The following is a 19,667-nucleotide window of genomic DNA, read 5'->3' as shown; positions in this document are numbered from 1 at the left end:
TAAAATGCAAGTTAGAGAACTGAAAATGTAAATTTATCATGAACAAGATTACAAATTAAAAATCACATGCAAGTTACAAGATTTAAAATACAAATACGTCGTTAACATGAACAAAAATGAAAAAAAAAACACGCAATCTACGAAACTAAAAATGAAAATTGGCCTTTAATAAGATTAAAAAAAATAAAATATGTAAATTATATGACAAAAAATATAATTTTTCCATTAGAAAATAAACCCGGTTTTTGATCCGGTTCGATTTCTAAAACTAAATAAAGAAACATGAATAGTAAATGAAAACTGAACTAAAAATAGAAGCCCAATAAATAGACACAAACGTGCCCAAAAAAATAAAGCCCAAAAAGTGCCAGCTCGCAGTTACCCCCCTCGCACCCCCCACGAAGAACCAGCGATCAAAATGCGCTATTCTCCTTGCAATTCCTCGTCAATCCTTCATACAGAATCGGAAGATTCACACGCAAGTTGTGCAGTAGCTGCCCATTGAACATGATGCAGAGTTGACGTTTGATTTTCGTTTTTTCACCCATTTTCCGCTAGATCTCATCGCCATTTTCCCCTTGAACTTTTGATCTGTGATCGCTGTGCCGAATTGAATCAAGTCACTTGAAATCAGATTAAATTGTCCGATTAGGCGGAGGAATGGCGGGAGCAGCGTCGGCGCTGTTCCTATTGGACATAAAGGGCAGGGTTCTGGTATGGCGGGACTATCGCGGAGACGTCACCGCGGTACAAGCCGAGCGTTTCTTCACCAAGCTCATTGAGAAAGAGGTTTCATTTCTTTTTATATTTGTGTGCTTCTTGTCTGTTTTTTCGATTCTTTTCGGTGATTACTGTTTAGTGAAGTGGTGATCTGCATTTTGTGTGATGAAGATGCATAGAATCTTGAACATTCTATTTTTTCTGTTAAGAAAGTTTGAAATTTTGGGTGGGTGAAATTAGTTTTAGCTTGATCTGATCTTTATCCTTTTGATTGATCAACCTTCTATGCTGAGAATGGAAATTAAGTGGCTTCGGTGATTGCAGAAGTTTAGTTGAGCACTTCATGCCAACATCCAGCTCTTTGCTCAGACACGCACCTTGTGAATAAGCAAACGCAATGGAAGCCCTATGCGTGCCTACGATGAATGTATCATATGTTTTTAGTAAAATCAAGTGTAATAGTCTTATGTATTTACTTATGTTCTAAATGATATGTGTATATTTGTTGTTAAAATAGCTTATAAATTTCATTTTACATGATTAATGAGTAATGATACCATTTTCTTCATTTGTGTCAATTTTAAAATATTAGTACGCAATCCGTCTAACTGAAGTCATAGTTTAAGGATGAAAGGTGCACCAAAAGCACTAAGGAATCTAGGAGCTTGCGTGCAAAGGTGAGCACACTGAGAGGCAAAATGATAATACATTAGACAATTCTCAATAAAATTGAACCATGATCAACTACTCAATCTATTCAAAAATTCTCATTATCAATGAATTATCTATCCCAAATTTAGTACTGAAGCCACCAAATTAAGATTATTGGTGATAAATTATGCTTTTCACAAGTAAATGATGAACAACTGCACGCAAAACCAAAATTTCAGTAGTTAGAACCAAAATAATTTGCAAAAAGAATGATATATAAGACTGAAAAATTAATAAGGCACACAAAACATGCCTTGCACCTTAGCTGAGGCACACTGACCTGCACCTTGAGAGCCTGGAGCTCCAGGCATGCCTTTAACACATTTGATAAGTCGCATAGGCTCTTAGGTACATTAACACCTTTGTGCCCTGTTTGCTATTAATAACTATGAGAAAGCATAGATTGAGGCGAATTTTGAGTGATATTTTGTGTCCATGCATCTGTAATCTTCAGTAGAAAAAAATTGTCAGTGTGGACAAAAATATTGTAAATTTGAAGATAAGATATTGAAATCTTGTAGCTTATATGTGATGCATGTGAACATGCGAGATATGGATAACAGCGCCAAGTCGCCAACAATCTGTGGTTTGTATGGATTGATCTTGTTACGAAAAATTACTTACTTTTGTCTAGATCCTCGACCTGTTTACACTAGTTCATAATTGAAAATATGTGTGATCTTTTATTATTCTTATAATACTGACGTAAAGAATAGATCTGTCTAGAAACTTTGTATAGGGCATTACATCCCACATAAAAATCAGAATAACCTGAAATTGACAAGATCTGGTTATTCATTGTGTTCAATTTCTATCTTAGCTTGGTGCATTCTTTAAGTTTTGTTTTAAATGATATAGGGTGATCCAGAATCTCAAGATCCAGTTGTGCATGATAATGGTGTTACATACATGTTTGTACAGCACAACAATGTCTATCTTATGATTGCATCGCGGCAAAACTGCAATGCTGCTAGCCTTCTTCTATTCCTACACCGTGTAGTTGATGTAAGCACTATAGATAATCAAGGAATCGCACATCAGGATATATTCCTGCTAGTCATTAATGCAAATTCCCTTTATTTCTTTGCACGTAAAATAATTTCTGACAGGTCTTCAAACATTACTTTGAAGTGTTAGAAGAGGAATCACTGAGAGATAATTTTGTTGTGGTGGTATGGCTAATTTTTTGGACTATTTGTTATTTAAATTTTGTAGAATGCATTTTGCTAATTATGTGGTAAAATGATGCCTAATACTTTCTCAGTATGAGTTGCTTGACGAAATTATGGACTTTGGCTACCCGCAATACACTGAAGCAAAGATTCTTAGTGAGTTCATAAAAACTGATGCTTACAGAATGGAAGTATCTCAGAGGCCTCCAATGGCTGTTACAAATGCTGTGTCGTGGCGCAGCGAAGGAATTCGTTACAAAAAGAATGAAGTAAGCTTTTCTTGGCACCAATTACATTTGTTTCTTAGTAACTGGATTTCATGGGCAAGTGCTGCTTTTTCAGGTGTTTCTCGATGTTGTTGAAAGTGTTAATATACTAGTCAATAGTAATGGCCAAATAATTAGATCAGACGTTGTTGGGGCGCTAAAGATGCGAACATACTTGAGGTTTGTCCACACTTCTTTTGCTACTTCCTGAGCTATATCTTGTGAAACAAGGGAAAGCTCTGGAAGCTATTATTCGACCTAGAATTTTTAATTTTTTCAAGGTATAGATACGCATCACAGAAATACATCAATTTTTTTGTTCAAATTGGAAACCTTGATTTTTGTCTGTGATTGAGCATTTATTTCATGTTGTTCTACCGTTAGAAAGTGCCAATAACTCGAATGCTAGCTGACGAAAGTATGAGAGTTAACCATGCAATATCGCTAGGCTGTATTTTTTATATTTGTGATGCATAATTTTCCACTTTTCACGTCCATTGTTTGTAATGATGGTTAATGACACTTTATCAACTGCAGTGGGATGCCTGAATGTAAGCTTGGGCTAAATGATAGAGTTTTGCTGGAGGCACAAGGGCGAGCTACTAAGGGAAAGGCCATTGACCTGGATGATATCAAGTTTCATCAGTATGTGATTTTTTGCCATATTAATTTCAATGCATGATTGTTGTTGATATTTATAAAGTATGTGATTGGCATTAGTTTAGTGCATACTGATGTTTGTGCTTGTGTAGAGTTCTTTATAATTTTATGCATATATAAATGTATTTCTGATTGGATGATTAACTCACGGTATTTGTTTCAACTTCTGTTTATTGGTTTAGGTGCGTGCGGTTGGCCCGTTTTGAAAATGATCGAACAATATCTTTCATTCCTCCTGATGGATCTTTTGATCTCATGACTTACAGGCTCAGCACTCAGGTTTGGTGCTTGCATACTTGGCCCATTTTCTTCTTGATGCTATCAGATTTTATCTTGTTCATGATTCAAACGTACAGATGGGATGGTTCTATTTTCATAGAATGTTGCTTGGACAAAAAAAAAAGCTCGTGAATAATGGAGTCTCAAATTGTTCGTCCATTATTGAAAATTTGACCAGTTTTTTGAAAGGGGAAAAACAGTTGCTCTCTAGATTTCTCTATTGGGCTCCTCTGTGTGGAAAATGATTAGTGTCTTAAAACATGTAGTCATTGTTATTTTCAGGTAAAGCCTCTAATATGGGTAGAAGCTCAGGTTGAAAGACATTCTAGAAGTCGCATTGAAATTATGGTAAAATCCAGAAGCCAGTTCAAGGAGCGTAGGTATAAAGACATTTTTTGTCATTGTGAATTGTTTATAATATGATCTTTATTTGGCTGGCATTGTCCTTTTCATTTCTGAGCTGATTTGAATTTCAGCACTGCAACTAATGTGGAAATTGAGTTACCTGTGCCTTCTGATGCTACTAATCCAAATGTCCGTACATCAATGGGGTCTGCTTCTTATGCACCAGAAAATGATGCTCTAGTTTGGAAAATTAAATCTTTCCCGGGTGGTAAGGTAGGAGTTGTTGGCCTGCTCTTTAGTTATATCTGTTGGTATACTTATCTTGACTTGCTTATTTTTCAGGAATACATGTTAAGAGCAGAATTTAGGCTTCCTAGCATAACATCTGAGGAATCAGTGCCCGAGAGAAAAGCTCCTATAAGAGTGAAGTTTGAAATACCTTATTTTACTGTTTCAGGAATACAGGTGAGCCACCAATAAAAAAGTTCTTATATTTATTTTCATGTCACGTTTTTGGTACATTGCAATTTGCAAATATTATGACTTAGATACGATAAAATCGCTGATTCTTTGGGATTCCATTTGATATCATAAAAATCATATTTCTTTTGTATTCCATGGGTAGAATTTAAAGTTTGTGACTGTCATGAAGGAGTGGTAAAATCCATGAAACTATTCTTAGAAAAAGAAAGAGAGCAGGTGCAAGATTGCAACAACCTCATCCTTCAGAAATGCTTGGGTTTAGAGGGTCTATAGTTTATTCAGATGTCCAAACAAGTGAGCTATCAAAATTCGCATTACTATGTATTAGTGTTTAGGTTCACAATTTTATATCAGCGTGAAGTAAATATTATTGGAGAACTTATGAAATTTTTGTAAGTGTAAATGATGTTGAGGAACCCAAAAGAAGAAATCAAAATGCATAACTAGGCCAATACCATGTATCCATAACATAGACGAGAAATAGAATGCATGGAACTCTTTTATTGCTTCATTTTTAGGCTAAATTCGTGGTGTAGTGGCATCCTTGTGACGTTGAGAATAGGGACATCTGCCGTGGGTTTTTCGTAACAAGTTAATGATTTGTATTGATATGCCTGATCTCTCTCTCTCTTTTATTTTGTTTTGAACTGAAGATGTGCTCTGGTAGACTAGACTAGACTAGACTAAACTTTATGCATGTATTTTTTCCAGCTACTTGGTCATGATTAGCTTTTCTTTGTATTTATTTGGAACATTGATTTGTAGGTTCGATACTTGAAAATCATTGAGAAAAGCGGCTATCAGGCCCTTCCATGGGTGAGATACATTACCATGGCTGGTGAATACGAGCTGAGACTTATTTGATGACTTGATCACGGTTTCTGCATTGTTGATTTCCTGAAATTTTCGTGCTTGTTCTCTCAAACAATTCGTGAAGCTCATCTTTCACTAGTGGGAAATCACGTGTCCTTGTCTGAAGTGGTGAACTCTGGAGCCATTCATTGGCAATTTCGGGATGTGGTTTTGTAACAGTTACTGCATTTGCTTACTTTTTATTTAACGCAAGTATTGGACTGCAAATTTTTACTCATTTTGTAGAGAAAAGATGTCGATACCTATTGATAAAGGTGTATTTGCTTCGAGAAATTAATCGTCTCAGTTGGGATTACTTGGGACCATTATAATATGTATTTACAGCAACATTTGCAGTGTGTGTGAAAGGCTAAGTGGTTACTGCGTTTGATTTCAATTCTATTTCAAGTTTGTAACCATAGAATCAAGAATCATCAAGATTCATAAGAACATTCAGTTCATTGACCAAATTTCACTAAGTTCTATAGGCATCTTTTAAATCCATGGATTTTATTCGATAACTTAAAGTTAATCATGACATCAAAGTTTAAAATATAAAATAAAATATGATATTTGAAATTCAATTATAACATACATCGTTCAAAATTCAAAAAATACATCGATTTTGAAATCTTTTACTGTTATTTTAGTTATTTTGTAAATTGATCCACCTTGAGAACAAAAGCAACGGGTACGAACAATGGAAAATCCAACCTCCTAAATTACTGAATAAAAGAAGGAGAAATTCAGTTTTCCTCAAGTCTCTCACATGTAGAGCAATGCTACATTTCTCTCTAAGAAAAACCTAACAAAAATAGAAAAAAAGGAGAAGAAAACAGACATCAAGAGAACACTAATTATGCAATTCATTTGGCAATATAGGAGCCTTTCTGAATGCATGTTTCCTACAACGCTCAAAAATGGCATCATATATCAAATCAAATTGAACCCCAGCTCTTTCTTTGTTCACAATGAAGAGAATGTGATCGCCTTCCACAATCTTGTAGTACCTGTATCAGAAGCAGAATTCCTATGAAAACAATACAAATTTTTATCTGATAACATTGACTCTCAAACGTGCCGTTTTCGTATATAAAATAAACCAAGAATTCGTGGCTATTTAAATTCAAGATTGTAGCAATATGGAAATTTTTGAACGGCATGAAATTAGAACAAACCAGATTCCTGGCTGGAATGGTTGGCACTCTGAATCTTTCACAACAAAACAGCTCGGGTGTTCGACTGGAAAACGAGGGTGTGTCATCGACATGGTGTTGAGGGCGCCATCATTATCCCACCACTCTTCATCCCTAAAAATGCATTCATAACTTTATAATATGGAAGTTTTAAAATTACTGGATTGTCATTGGTTTTGCATATTCAGATATATTTTTTAGGTGAACTGCCAGAGACTTTAATGTGAAACAAAGCATGATGCAGGACGGACCTGTAACTTTTATAAGGAGGGGTTACATCTGAAGGATGCCTCCATTGGCTCATCTGCAAGACTCTAATAAACAACAAAGGGTGTATTCCGAAAATGCCAGAGGGAATAGTGAATCCCATTAACTTCCTTGTGCGCTTGGTGGCGTAGCTGAAGTAGTATGTTTCTGGAAACGTATGCACGTGGCTGTTCAATCTGATAGAACCTTGGATGGTAAGATCCGGAAGAATCCAATCTCCAGATGCAAATGGACCACTCCTCCCAATCAGGCAATTAACAAGTCCCCAAATGCCTATATTTCTTCTAGATATATTGAAATGGTCGAATCCAAAATTGTAATAGCGTTTTAGCCATAGAACATCGAACCAGTCATAAAGAATCACTCCAACTCTGCACAGCTGCAGCAGAGAAATGGGCTTCAAAGATTTCCCATCTTCTGGCCTGTGGTATTATTATGAAAATTTAGAACTTCTTAGTCGAAAGATTGCATTAAGTTATCAGTCAGATACGAATTTAACTGTAGAACAGAGATCAAGAACTTACTGCATTCCATCTAAGTAAGTTCTTGTTGTGCCATTAAATGCACCAGACAAAGAAGTGATACTTAGCACCCAATTCGGTGATGTATTATCGTACCCCTCAAACGCCTGAAATCAAATCAAGAATCTTGTTTTTTTACCATTCCATAGTGACACAATACCTAAATAACTCATTCACACAAAACTTGCCTTGTCAGCAAGCATTTGCTGCAAGACTCGGACAACTTGCGCTCCTGCTGAGTGCCCCACAAAATGAATCTGGTGTTCCTCATCCCATTCAGGATAATGCCCTGCGTATTTTAGTCAAAGAGAGCTAAGCTATATTTTTTCAAACAAAGAAAATTTAATGCCAATGCAGATCAAATACCTCACCTTCTCCATAGTTTCTACCAAACTGAGTGTGCCCACAAGCCCTGCTATGTTCTTCTCCATAATCCACTTGTCCTCCTTTTAAGTAATAAAAAAGTTCTCTTGCCCTGTACCAATACAAATCGTCCAAAAAGCTTCACAAAAACCTTAAATCACACGCACACACCCTAATCCCCAACTAATTAAGGTAAATTATACATATAATTTTTTTCTAAACAAAGTTCAAGTTTTTTCCCCTCGAAATACTTTCTGAGTTGCATATTTATGTGTCCCATAAGAGAACACCTACCTGTCATATATGCTTGTTAATGAGCCTAAATCAGGCACAAAGACCCTTTCGTCCTTCAACTCAGCTCCAGCGAAATAGGACAAACCTCCCAATCTCTGTAAATCATCAACAGAAACACGATCTTGAACGAGTTTGACAAGTAAACAAATCCCCCAAAAAGTAAAATGGAACAAAAAAGAAGCACAAAATTATAACCAATGTAAAAGAAGTATATTCTCTCACCCCTTTCCCAAAACCAAAGATTCCATGAACCAACACAATAGGAGGCAAATCATCTACACCAGTTGTCTTCTTTGAATCTTCCTCTCCCAATCCGTTGGCCACATTAGGCTTGAAAATCCAATCACTCAATGCCTGTGAGAGATCCCCACCCACGGCTGTGCTAAATATGTAAAACCCATATACCATATGCACCAAAGAACTCACAAATAGCTCTGTCCATTGAAGGGTTGATATCCACCACCTGATCATATTTTCCTCTCTTCTTTTTTTCTCCCCAAAAAATGTTCAGATGTATGTCTGAATGTATATGTATCCTCTATATATACATAATATGTACACAAATGATGAAGGAAATAAGTTGATCTTGAGCCTTCTTCAAGAAAAACAAGAGAAGGCTCTTAATCATCAAACAAGAAACGAAACCTAACCTTCAAGCATGAAATAAAGAATTCCTTCAAGCACTAAAGGTTAATTAATCTAAAAGGAGAAGGAAAAGAAAAATGGGGACCCTTTTCTCAAATATTGAGTAAAATTATGATGAATAGGGTCCTTATGATGTTTGGCATGCAAGACTTTTAAAAAAAATCAACTTTTCAAACTTTGAAAATGAATCTTGCCACAATTTTCTCATTGCCCACCTCTTTCACTCACGCACAAAGTCATCTCCACCGAACCAACCAAAATAAAAAAAAAAACTAAAAATTTTTTTTTGTTACAGTGCCTAATTCATTTGATTATTATTATCCTCCCCATGAAATTCATGGCTTTTGTGGAGTATGAAAAATGCTGGCTATATCGATTCCCACTCGTCCATAGGGGGAAACGCTGCCACATATTTTACAATCTGTATAGGCTTCGTGGGTCCCCAGTGACGACCCACAAATGGAGAAAAATACGCCAAGGAACATGACACGTGATCTAATACGAGATATGCGTTGGGATTACGGTGAAGAATCCAAAAAAAAAATATATACATTTTTTTTGAAGGTGAAAACTATACTGATTCGTTTTGCATAAATCGTGTAATAATCTAAAACGAGGAGTATTAATGAAATAGATAAGATTTTAGGCGTCTCTTTGAAGAGAAATGCGCTGTATCAAAGCTGGAAGATTCTATTATTGATGGTCAAAATAAACTCCCAACAATCCCCACCTCTTATTCGATTAATCTATATTATATTTGGAGTATTTCTCTACATATTCTAATATTATTATATTATATCGATAAAGTATTTACAGAATAGAATAGGTCTCTTGTGAGACGATCTCACAAATTTTTATCTGTGAGACAGGTCAACCCTATTGATATTCACAATAAAAAGTAATACTTTTTCATGGATGACCTAAATAAAATATCTGTCTCATAAAATACGACATGTGAAACCGTCTCACACAAATTTTTGTCCTAAGAATAATCTGTTTATCCGAAGATTCCTAATCAAATAAAGTAGTTCTTCTCTCAGTTTCCACGTTTTTAGCTTACTATTTTCTTTAATTTTGATACTATACAAATTTGTCACACTTGCGTGTTTACATGAAATTTGATGTTTTTCCGTCCCGGCCAAAATCAAGATTCCAAATTTAAAACAAGGTATGAATACATATATCTCATAAGATATAGCAGAACTTTATGATATAAAAATTTGATATTGTCTATTATTTAATTTCAATATATTCTTAATTTTGATTCATAACAAATTTAAAATCATTCTTGTTTCAAAGTTGAGTAATGCACAAAAAAAAAAAGTTTAATATTGTAAATCCAAATAGATGCTAAGAATAAGGAGAAAGCACCTACATAGTTAAGCGCCGTTACCTAGGATATGTTAGGCCTCTCTATGCAACTTAGGTGTTACCTAAAAAGAAATTTTGATTTTTAATATTTTAATATAATAAAGTCGATGATTTCTAACTCATTTGACATATCTTAAATTTTGGATGAAGTTTCGGATTTAAAATTGAGATTCAATTATGATATTCTCTTTCTCTAACTCGAAAATAAATATTAATCCGATCAACTTGTTCAAAATTTTTAAAAAAAATAAAAAAATCGAATAATTTAATAAATTGGAAAATAGATTAATAAATAAAAGTGAACTTGTTCATTTATATATTTGTATTTAATAATCACTATTTTGCCATATATAGTATAAATACATAGGTAGGCGGAAAGGAGACTATATAGGTGACGGCTACCTAATTAGACATATTTTAAAACAAACAAAAAAATTAGGTAGTTACTAAAAACGAAACCAAACGAAACCAAACGAAACAAAACAAAAAATTAAAAGTTATGATATTTATATTTATCAACAAAAAATAATTTACCAAAAAAATTAATGTAAAAAATATGATTTTTATAATTTCAACAAACAAAAATAGCTCAAGATGAAGTGGAAGTGGGTCGATTTGTATTTAATTTCTGTGACATTAAATAGCATTAAAAAATTTTATTAACCATATATTATATTTTAGTATATATGGCCATACTTTTCATNGTGTATATATATCGTTTTATATCATGTGATCAGTAGGAATGCGCGTATCATGGTTTGAATATGTGCACATAAAAATTGATTTTATTAGATGCGTAGGCGTATATGGGAACTTTCGAGATCGATCACGACGAGAAGCTAAGTTCGATCGAACAATATATTGGAGCGTTTGAAATTTTAGAGAAGTTATTGATCAGATGACTATGTCATTGTGTTTTTGACGTAAATAAATCTTTCAACCCTTACAATACCGCAGGAAGTATTATAACATTGGAAACTTTGTAAATAATTTTGTTTGCACAAAATTTGTGAAGTGTAGGTGTGAAAACCCAAATTTTTGGACACGTAATTAATTAAATATAGACATGTATAAGAATTTATTTTCGAGTTATAATAAATTTGAAAATATAAATAATACATGGAAATCGAAATCCAGTGCAATATACACGATAAATTAAGGTTGGACATCTACCTAATTTAGAAAGAAATATTGCATACAAGGTAGTTTTTCTCAACAAAGAAGCATCTCAATATTTAAGGAAGAAGTATCTCGTAATTTATGGAATGAGCATCTCCAAATTTTGGAAAGTATATCAGTCGAATTATGGTAAGATTTTCACCTCACCCCTAGAAATAACAGAAGCTCTCATTCAAATTTCACACATTAATTTCGAAATTTTGCTCTCCAATTTTCGAAATTCCTCCAAAAAATTCTGCACGAGTCATCAAAATTCTTTTTAATTTCAGAAATTCGTTTCTCTCTCTCGGGTGATCGGAATACGATCTCCATCGTTCAGAATATGCTTCGGTATGTTGCGCATAACATATCCAAATTTCAGCAAAATCCAACGGTTAGTTTTTTGTTTATATCCTTCGCAAGAAAATTGCTCAGATTCTATGCGAGAATATCATATACCAACGGTTTTCGTCTATTAACAGGTTAAAAGTATTTCAAAACCGATCTGCACCATTCATAATTTAGTTGACGTAATTGTAAACGTACTGTTAAAGTTTAAGCCTGATCCAATGGTTCAATAATGCGCAATGAATTTTTCAAGACAACTGATTTTTCGGTAGATGTGCTGCTGCGTTTTCGAGGTGTCGGTTGCATGATTCTTCTATGTTTTTGAATTCTTCGTGTTTTCTTCGAGTATAAGGTAAGTTGGCTTATTTTTAAAGTTAAACTTTCGTTATACATATTTATTTCGTTTTTTTTTTTGAAAATGCGATCGAGTACACGTTCTTCTTCTACTCCATTCTTGTGTTGGTTGTCATACGGTTTTAAGCACTGTGAGGAGTTGACTGTATATGGGTGGGAATCACAACCATGACGTACCCTTATGCGGTGGGGGATATAACCGCTATACGGCCTCGCCCCCTTAGAGGAGTAAAAATTAGGGACTGATATCAGTAAATCATAGAAAGTAGATGAATCTCGGTGCTTGGTCAATGTTATGCATGGGTTATGAATGATGTTGCAAGTCATGTGATTTTCGAAATTATGCATGTTGTTATATTGCGCTCGAACGGCCCCCATTTGCTGAATATTTCCCAAAATACTCACCCCTCTTACAACCATTCTCAGATAAATCAGAAGAAGAAATAGAGAAAGAAGAATCAGACACAAATTTTTGGACTGATAGTGGACGCATGAAGAATTTTAATTAAGAATATGTTATTGTTAGTTTTAATTCAAGTTATAAACGCTTCCGCAGATTTTTATCGTTTTCATAGTTACTATTGTAAATACGATTCCATTTTTATGGTATTTATGATATAAATTGGTTTTGGTTTATACTGTACAGGCTTGTTGTTTAGCAATTATGTGATTGTTGAATAACGTCGGTGTCGACTAACCCTGGTCTCGGGGCGTGACAGTAGGTGTGTCGGATGCAAATGTGGCAACTTGAGTAAAAAATAGTAAAAATCTGACTTCTAGGAACTCAAACGACGCGGGAATCAAACATGACAGTAAGTTATGATCTTCGAAGCAAATATTCAAGGAAAAAAGAAGGAAAAGGTTGAATAAGACTCTGGAAATTTCTGAGAAATTCCTATCATGATTTATATATGTACATTCAAAATCTAGAGAAATCATAATAAAATTGAAATTTAGAATAATTTTGCTGGAAAATGAAAGGGAATTGCACTAGAATGATCGATATGAGAGATGAATTTCAAATTTGCAAAGTTGTCGTTTTAGAGTTTGTTGTCTTTCCTTCTTGTCTGTTGATTCTTTTCGAACGATAATGACCAATGGAATTTCGAATTATTTTGAATTGTTAATGGTCTTCTGCTTTTTGAACTTTGTCGACCAATTCATTTTCTTGAGATTGGGAAAAATTAATTTGGTCAATTTTAATTTTATCCCCAAAAAAATCGAGAAAAGAAAATTGAAAGTACGATGAGAGGTCCCTGATCGACGTTGTCCTAAGATTATTATTCTCTCTTTTCGTTGAGACCTCTCTCCATGGAAAACAGTAACTTTGAGCTGGACAAAGTGTTAGAATTTTTTTCAAAATTGAATGAATGGTTACAAAGTAAATTGCCAATTTGAAAATAGTAGGTCTCATGTGAATCCGTGAGACGGGTCAACCCTACCCATATTCACAATAAAAAAGTAATACGCTTAGCATAAAAAGTAATACTTTTTCATGGATGACCCAAATAAGGGATCCGTCTCACAAATACGACCCGTGAGACCGTCTCACACAAGTTTTTGCCATTTGAAAATTACATGGCCTTGCCAATTTGAAAATTACATGGCCTTGGAAAACAGCAATTCAATTATTAAGGTTGTTTTTGAGTTTGGAAAGTTGACTCTTTCTATCTTTAATAACCATCGTAGATTAATACATATTGGAAAATCTACAGTAAACACATTGGATTAATGTTGTTTTGTATAAATCTTGCGGTTTAAATAATTTTAGTTTGTATATATTGGGATGAATTGAAATCCAATATAATAATTAACTGGCTGATTGAGATTTGAAATTCATTTTCAAATGAATTTACCAAATAAACAAATAGATTTGTTATTGTGGATTTGAAATTATAGCTCCGAATCCATCAATTCATTTATTATATATTTTTGTATGATTAATATTCTTGCTAGATATATACACGTTTGTCTATTTATTGAAACATAAGGACTAAGTTTATAAATGTTTAAAGTGTACAAAAGTTTAGTAGAAAATTAAGCAAAGAAAAAGATTAGCGAAAATTATTTTTTTGGTTTTGTAACTTGCACATTTTTTATTTTTGGCCTTATTATCCATCAGTTCACTATTCCTGAAACTTGCATTTTTTATATATACATGTTTGTCTATTTGTTGAAACATAAGGACTAAGTTTATAACATGTTTAAAGTGTACAAAACTTTGGTAGAACATAAAGCAAAGAAAAAGATTAGCCAAAATTATTTTTTTTATTTTATAACTTGCACATTTTTCTTTTTTTTTTTTTTTTATCTTATTTGTAGGACCGAACGCTTATCGCTTTATCAAAAGCTATAGCTGGTGGTAATGGTGCAACTCAAATATTTTAAAGCGCACAGCAACACAAGCACCATGGTTCGATCGCTCTACCGAGCAGGGACAATTATTGCACCCAACAATCTCTATCCCAATAATTGCACTCCTTGCTATCAATGGGAATCGAACCCGTGACCTTGGCTCTGATACCAATTGTAGGACCAAGCGCTTACCGCTTTATCAAAAGTTATAGCTGGTGGTAATGGTACAACTCAAATCTTTTAAACCGCACAGCAACACAAGCACAACGGTTCGATCGTTCTACCGAGCAGGGACAATTATTGCACCCAACATTATTCTTGATTAGTTCGCGATTTTTGTTTGAAACTTGATCTTTTTTTTTATTATTTAGATTTTATTCATTTTTCATTTAAATACTGACATGACACTAGACATTGTTGACATGTCAAGTATCATACCAGCACTTAGGTGAAAAATTATTAAAATCGAAAAAAAAAACAAGTTACAAGATTAATTAATCATGAATTGATCATGACCAAATATTTTAGAAAAAAAAGACCAAATTACAGAATAAAAAATTTTAAAAAAAATATCCAAATGATCAGACCAAAAATATATATTTTTCCAAAAGGTTAAGGTACTTAGGAAACGGATATATTATGATAAATACTAAGACTATAAATGAAAATTTTCCATACAAAATTTCGGGGAGAAGCATTACTAATTGTATCCATATCATATATAATTATGAATTGATAAAAGCAAAAAAATAAATATTAGGTTTATTCTATAAATTTTTAAACATTTTACAAATGATTAAATCAACATATATATGGACCTCTAAAACCAAAGAACATGAGCATGATCGATGTAACATTGAAAAACGCACACAATATGTTTATAAGTTCTAGGGTTCTTAGTAAAATCTTATTTTCAAAAATAATTATTTTTCAATATATATATTAGTATTATATTTATATATATATATATATATAGCATTTGAGCCGATGAATCATATCTGCTGAACAACAGCCAAGCAATTGTCCACCATCTTCAAGTAATGGCCTGAAACTTTGGCGAGAGGATCCTCGACTCCGAACTCGGCCAGCGCGTCGGAGCAGTCGGTGCTATAAGCAGCGCTGAGGTGAACCTTGAGCGTCCCCATGTCATTAACTTCCAGGGCCTTTATGCTCTCCTCAAGGTCCGAGATCGTTATGTCGAAATCCTCGGCACAAGAAGCCAATATCGACTCACGACTCTGCGGCTCCAGGAAGGAAATGGCCGGCTTGATGAGGTGGGACATGAACTGGATTCGCTTGGCTAGCTCGAGAGTTGTTTTCATGGAGTTGGCGGAGGCGTCGTGCCAAGTGGTGGCGCCCTTCGCCATCTGAGTGCAGAGGCGCTTGTGGCTGGCGGTGCGGCACCAGGGGTTCACGCCGATGAACCTGCGTGCGGCGGCGGATGGACTCTGGGCGGCGATCAGGAAAAGAACACAAGCCATGCAGAGAAAGAGAGAATTGAACTTTGAAGACATATTTCTTGATTTTTCTTTCTTTTTTTTATATGTATATATATTTTCTTGAAATCGAGTTCTTGTAAAAATCTCCCTTTCTTCTTCTTTTCTCGGAATCAGTCCAGAGTCACGTTGATGATGAGGAAAAAAGAAAAGAAAATTAAGGATTATTGAGAGAATAAATTTGAATAAAAGATCAAATTTTTGTGGTCACACACCACATAATTCGAGGGTTCTCCTTCGTTATAGATGACAAGTAGCGATCATATGCATATTATTTCTTTGGGTTATATTCTTTTTTCCAATTTTTCAGAGAAACTGAAGCAAGAATCGAGGAATATATTATTGATGGATAAACAGTTATCAATTACTCGTGTTATCATGAACTCATTTGATGGATAAACAGTTATCTATTCTTGGTATTTTGATAAAACTATTATTATTGAATATATTTGGAATTTACTTTATAAAATGATTCAAAAATATTAATTAAACTTTATTTATGTTTTGTTATATATTATTTCTTTATTAGTTATCTTATATATATCAAAACTTATAAATTCTCACGTATATATTGAACTATATAATTGTAATTAAACACTAAAGCAATGTTCTCATTTTAAGCGAGCCAGTAACACCGATCAAACATTTAAATGATATCGATAATTTAATATTATGATATAATTCATATATAATAAATCAAATTAATCACTTTAAACCGCTGGTAATATCAGGTTAACATTTAAATAATAACAAGAATTTGGTGTAACATATATAGCAACAATAAATCAAAACTCTCATATATAAGTATTATATAATTATACTTAAATAACAAAAAATAATCAAATAAAAATTAAATAACACTAAGCATAGATTGTTATTTTTATTATCGTACTAAGAGTTTCCCATATTCATCTCAACTTTAAGAATTTAGCTACTTATGATCGAACTGAATAACTATGAATATGTAATTAACATGATAAATTTTTTAACTGAAGAAATAAAATGAGAATAAAGAGAAAAATTATTTAAAAAAATTTAGTTTAATTTATATAATGAGGAATATCTAAACATCACAATACACATTTATTTAAATGCAAAATTAGGGAAAGAACAACAAATAAAATATTATTCTTAGTGTTCATAAATGCCCAAACATTTATTTCATTTTCATCATCTCTTTTGACGTCTTCCATGTGGTTCTGAACTTGTACAATAAACAAGAGTTGACATAATTGAATTGTCTACTTTGTCTTCTAATTTTGTATCACTTTACCAAGAATTTTGGGACAAATTTTACTTCTTGTTTAGTTTGATCTCAATTATGAAAAGATTTTTATCTCACGTTTTTCATTATCATTCTAGATACTGAAAATGGAGAAGTAGAGTTATGTGTTTCAATCATTTCCTCTTTCTACTATATAATATTATAGAATGAATAATAGATGGGTATGTGATAACAATTGTATAAACAGTACTTTGAAATTGCATCTTCATATCAAATCGAGTAACTCAAGAGATCATCTGAGAGAATGACTTAAGATTGGCTTAAAACTCTCTCCTGAGGTTCCTGAAATTCTTTGCACTCTATTCGTATCCTAAACAACCAGACAAATTGTCTCTGTATCCTTGTCAGAAAATAGACCATACCCAAGTAGTGTTGAGTGAGTATACAGGATAATTAAAACAGACAAAAGAGAAAATGAGATGTCGTACGAGTATGTTGTATCAAAAGTTACTACATCCCCAAATTCCTTATAAGCTTCCCTGCACCTATATATTATCTGCCCCAAATACATTATTTAATCAGCATGCATCATCCAAATCCAAGCTAAAGCAAAACCAAGACAAAGTAAATGAATTTTGGATAGGTGATGAGCTTGAATAGCAGTTGCATCTCATCTCCCTATCCAAGTCTTGATTTTCTGACTTTATCATTATAATTTCATCAACTATTTTTCAATAAAAGTCATCTTCTCATATCCATTTATTCAACGAAAACTGAGTTATAACTTTCATGAAGAAGAATATATACCTGCAATAGCGTTCGCCTCCATTTGTCGCTTCACATGAGCATTCAACTTACGATAGCTTAGAAATACTCTGGATTTGGATGAACTAGATTTGTGATTGTACTCAGATATGGACACTGATAATTATTCTCCATACTCTAGCAGCATTTGAACAAGATGACAGCCTAGCTTTACAACCCGTTTGACTAGTTGTTTGGGGCTTCAGTGTAGTACTTTTATTACTAGCTAGATTTGCGACCTTCTCGACTACAAGTGAACAATGTATATAATAACCCTTTTGTTATTCTTCGATGAAGTCTTTTTCTAACTTCAAAACCAACATGATAAGCATACCTTTTGTAAAATGCAAAGACTTTGTTCTCATTTTTAAATTTCATCCTGACCTTGAGTCAATCTCACTATCTTCATTAATAAACAAAGGTGCATCATCATTCACTGAACCATTATCTTCTGAATTTGAAGCCCCTACAGAAAAAAATTAATTTATTTAATGACCAAATAACATGGTTCAAACTACAAGTAAATCTTGGGAACTTTACGATTACATTATTTTATCAGATCCAAATTCCTAAAAATGCAGTCTCCATATCATATTCATCTTAGGCTTTTTAAGAAACTATTAAACTCTTTGTGAGGGACGTTGTTGTACAGGAAATCAATATAAAGTTGTGTGTATCAGAATTTAGTGTTGTGATCGGTGTTGTCAACACGACACACAACACGACAGCGGAAATTAATTATTAACACACAAATATAATTTTAATAAATAAACACCAGTTTTAAATTATGCACAAGTACGAATACTTGTGCGATGCCTCATGACAAAAAATTCACTAGAAAATATGTAAATCGTTTACACCAACACAATACTAGTGAAAATAACAAAATCAAATTCCTTGACACTTTAAGGAAGTAAAATATGCATCAAAAACCCAAATCAAATCTAGATGCATAAAATAAAAATATGTTGATTAAAACCAAACGAAACCACTCTTCGATCAACACTCTGCGTCAGTGTTTTTCTTCAAGTGTTGGCAACAGAAATCAGCAACACGGCAAAGTCTGTGACTCAATCACACAAAGTCTTCAACATTAAAACTATTCTTCAGTAATCTCTGTAAAAGGACTATGCACTAAGTCCACGAAAAACCACGCAGAGATCACACACGAGAAAGCTCACGAAGACACAAAAGAACACTCTTCAAAACCACGAAAGGAGACTCTCCAAAAGATCACTCAAAAGGTCACAAAGAGGTCTCCACGAAGAGTCTAGCTTCACTCTCTCTCTAAAGCATCTTCTCTCTCCAAGACCACTTGTCCAACTCCCTCTCTCTACTGCTCTCTTCAAACCACTTGTTCAACTCTCTCTCTACTGCCCTTCCAAACCACACTTGTACGGCTGTGAGGCTATACAAATTTATATCCATGACTTGACCTAAAAGTTATTCCATAAAAGAATCCTAAAAAATATAGAAACAAGATTTCCATTAGAGATAAAATTATTTAAAACATGGATAAAATATTTTGGAGATAAAAAATCATATTAAAAAACAAATAATATAATATCTAGATATAAATCAACCAAGATCTTATCATATAAGAATAAATCAAGAAAGACTTCATAATCTAGAAATAACTCAAGCAATAATCTAGAAAGGCAAAAGCATAAATTGATAATATCAATTTATCAAAATAATAAAGGAATAAAATATTTCTTTCAATCTCCTTCGTTTTGCCTTTCTGGACAAAACATCCAAAAATGATAATCTTGGCAAGCATCT

The 19,667-nt window shown here is 33.5% G+C and overlaps 3 protein-coding genes across 3 annotated transcripts; 1 reads left to right on the top strand and 2 right to left on the bottom strand.

Annotated features, from left to right (window-relative positions):
* The first annotated feature begins 344 nt into the window (after nt 1-344).
* LOC140964638 (AP-1 complex subunit mu-2-like) lies at nt 345-5,885 on the top strand. Its single transcript, XM_073424498.1, has 11 exons — nt 345-789; nt 2,290-2,436; nt 2,541-2,603; nt 2,696-2,872; nt 2,946-3,049; nt 3,407-3,514; nt 3,712-3,808; nt 4,091-4,188; nt 4,285-4,426; nt 4,496-4,618; nt 5,402-5,885. The coding sequence occupies exons 1-11, from the start codon at nt 661-663 to the stop codon at nt 5,498-5,500; spliced, it is 1,287 nt and encodes a 428-aa protein (XP_073280599.1). The 5' UTR covers nt 345-660; the 3' UTR covers nt 5,501-5,885.
* Nucleotides 5,886-6,180: 295 nt separating this feature from the next.
* On the bottom strand, nt 6,181-9,129 carry LOC140965077 (uncharacterized). Its single transcript, XM_073425126.1, has 8 exons — nt 8,352-9,129; nt 8,130-8,224; nt 7,844-7,947; nt 7,661-7,761; nt 7,476-7,579; nt 6,936-7,373; nt 6,667-6,798; nt 6,181-6,498 (listed from the first exon to the last, which is right to left on the bottom strand). The coding sequence occupies exons 1-8, from the start codon at nt 8,598-8,600 to the stop codon at nt 6,342-6,344; spliced, it is 1,380 nt and encodes a 459-aa protein (XP_073281227.1). The 5' UTR covers nt 8,601-9,129; the 3' UTR covers nt 6,181-6,341.
* A 6,223-nt stretch (nt 9,130-15,352) lies between these two features.
* LOC140964676 (uncharacterized) lies at nt 15,353-15,874 on the bottom strand. The gene has a single exon (XM_073424546.1). The coding sequence runs from the start codon at nt 15,872-15,874 to the stop codon at nt 15,353-15,355; it is 522 nt and encodes a 173-aa protein (XP_073280647.1).
* Nucleotides 15,875-19,667: the final 3,793 nt, after the last annotated feature.

Source organism: Primulina huaijiensis, chromosome 18 (assembly GCF_012295235.1).
Source record: "Primulina huaijiensis isolate GDHJ02 chromosome 18, ASM1229523v2, whole genome shotgun sequence".
Classification (NCBI taxonomy): domain Eukaryota; kingdom Viridiplantae; phylum Streptophyta; class Magnoliopsida; order Lamiales; family Gesneriaceae; genus Primulina; species Primulina huaijiensis.
This window is presented reverse-complemented; position numbering and strand designations above follow the sequence as displayed.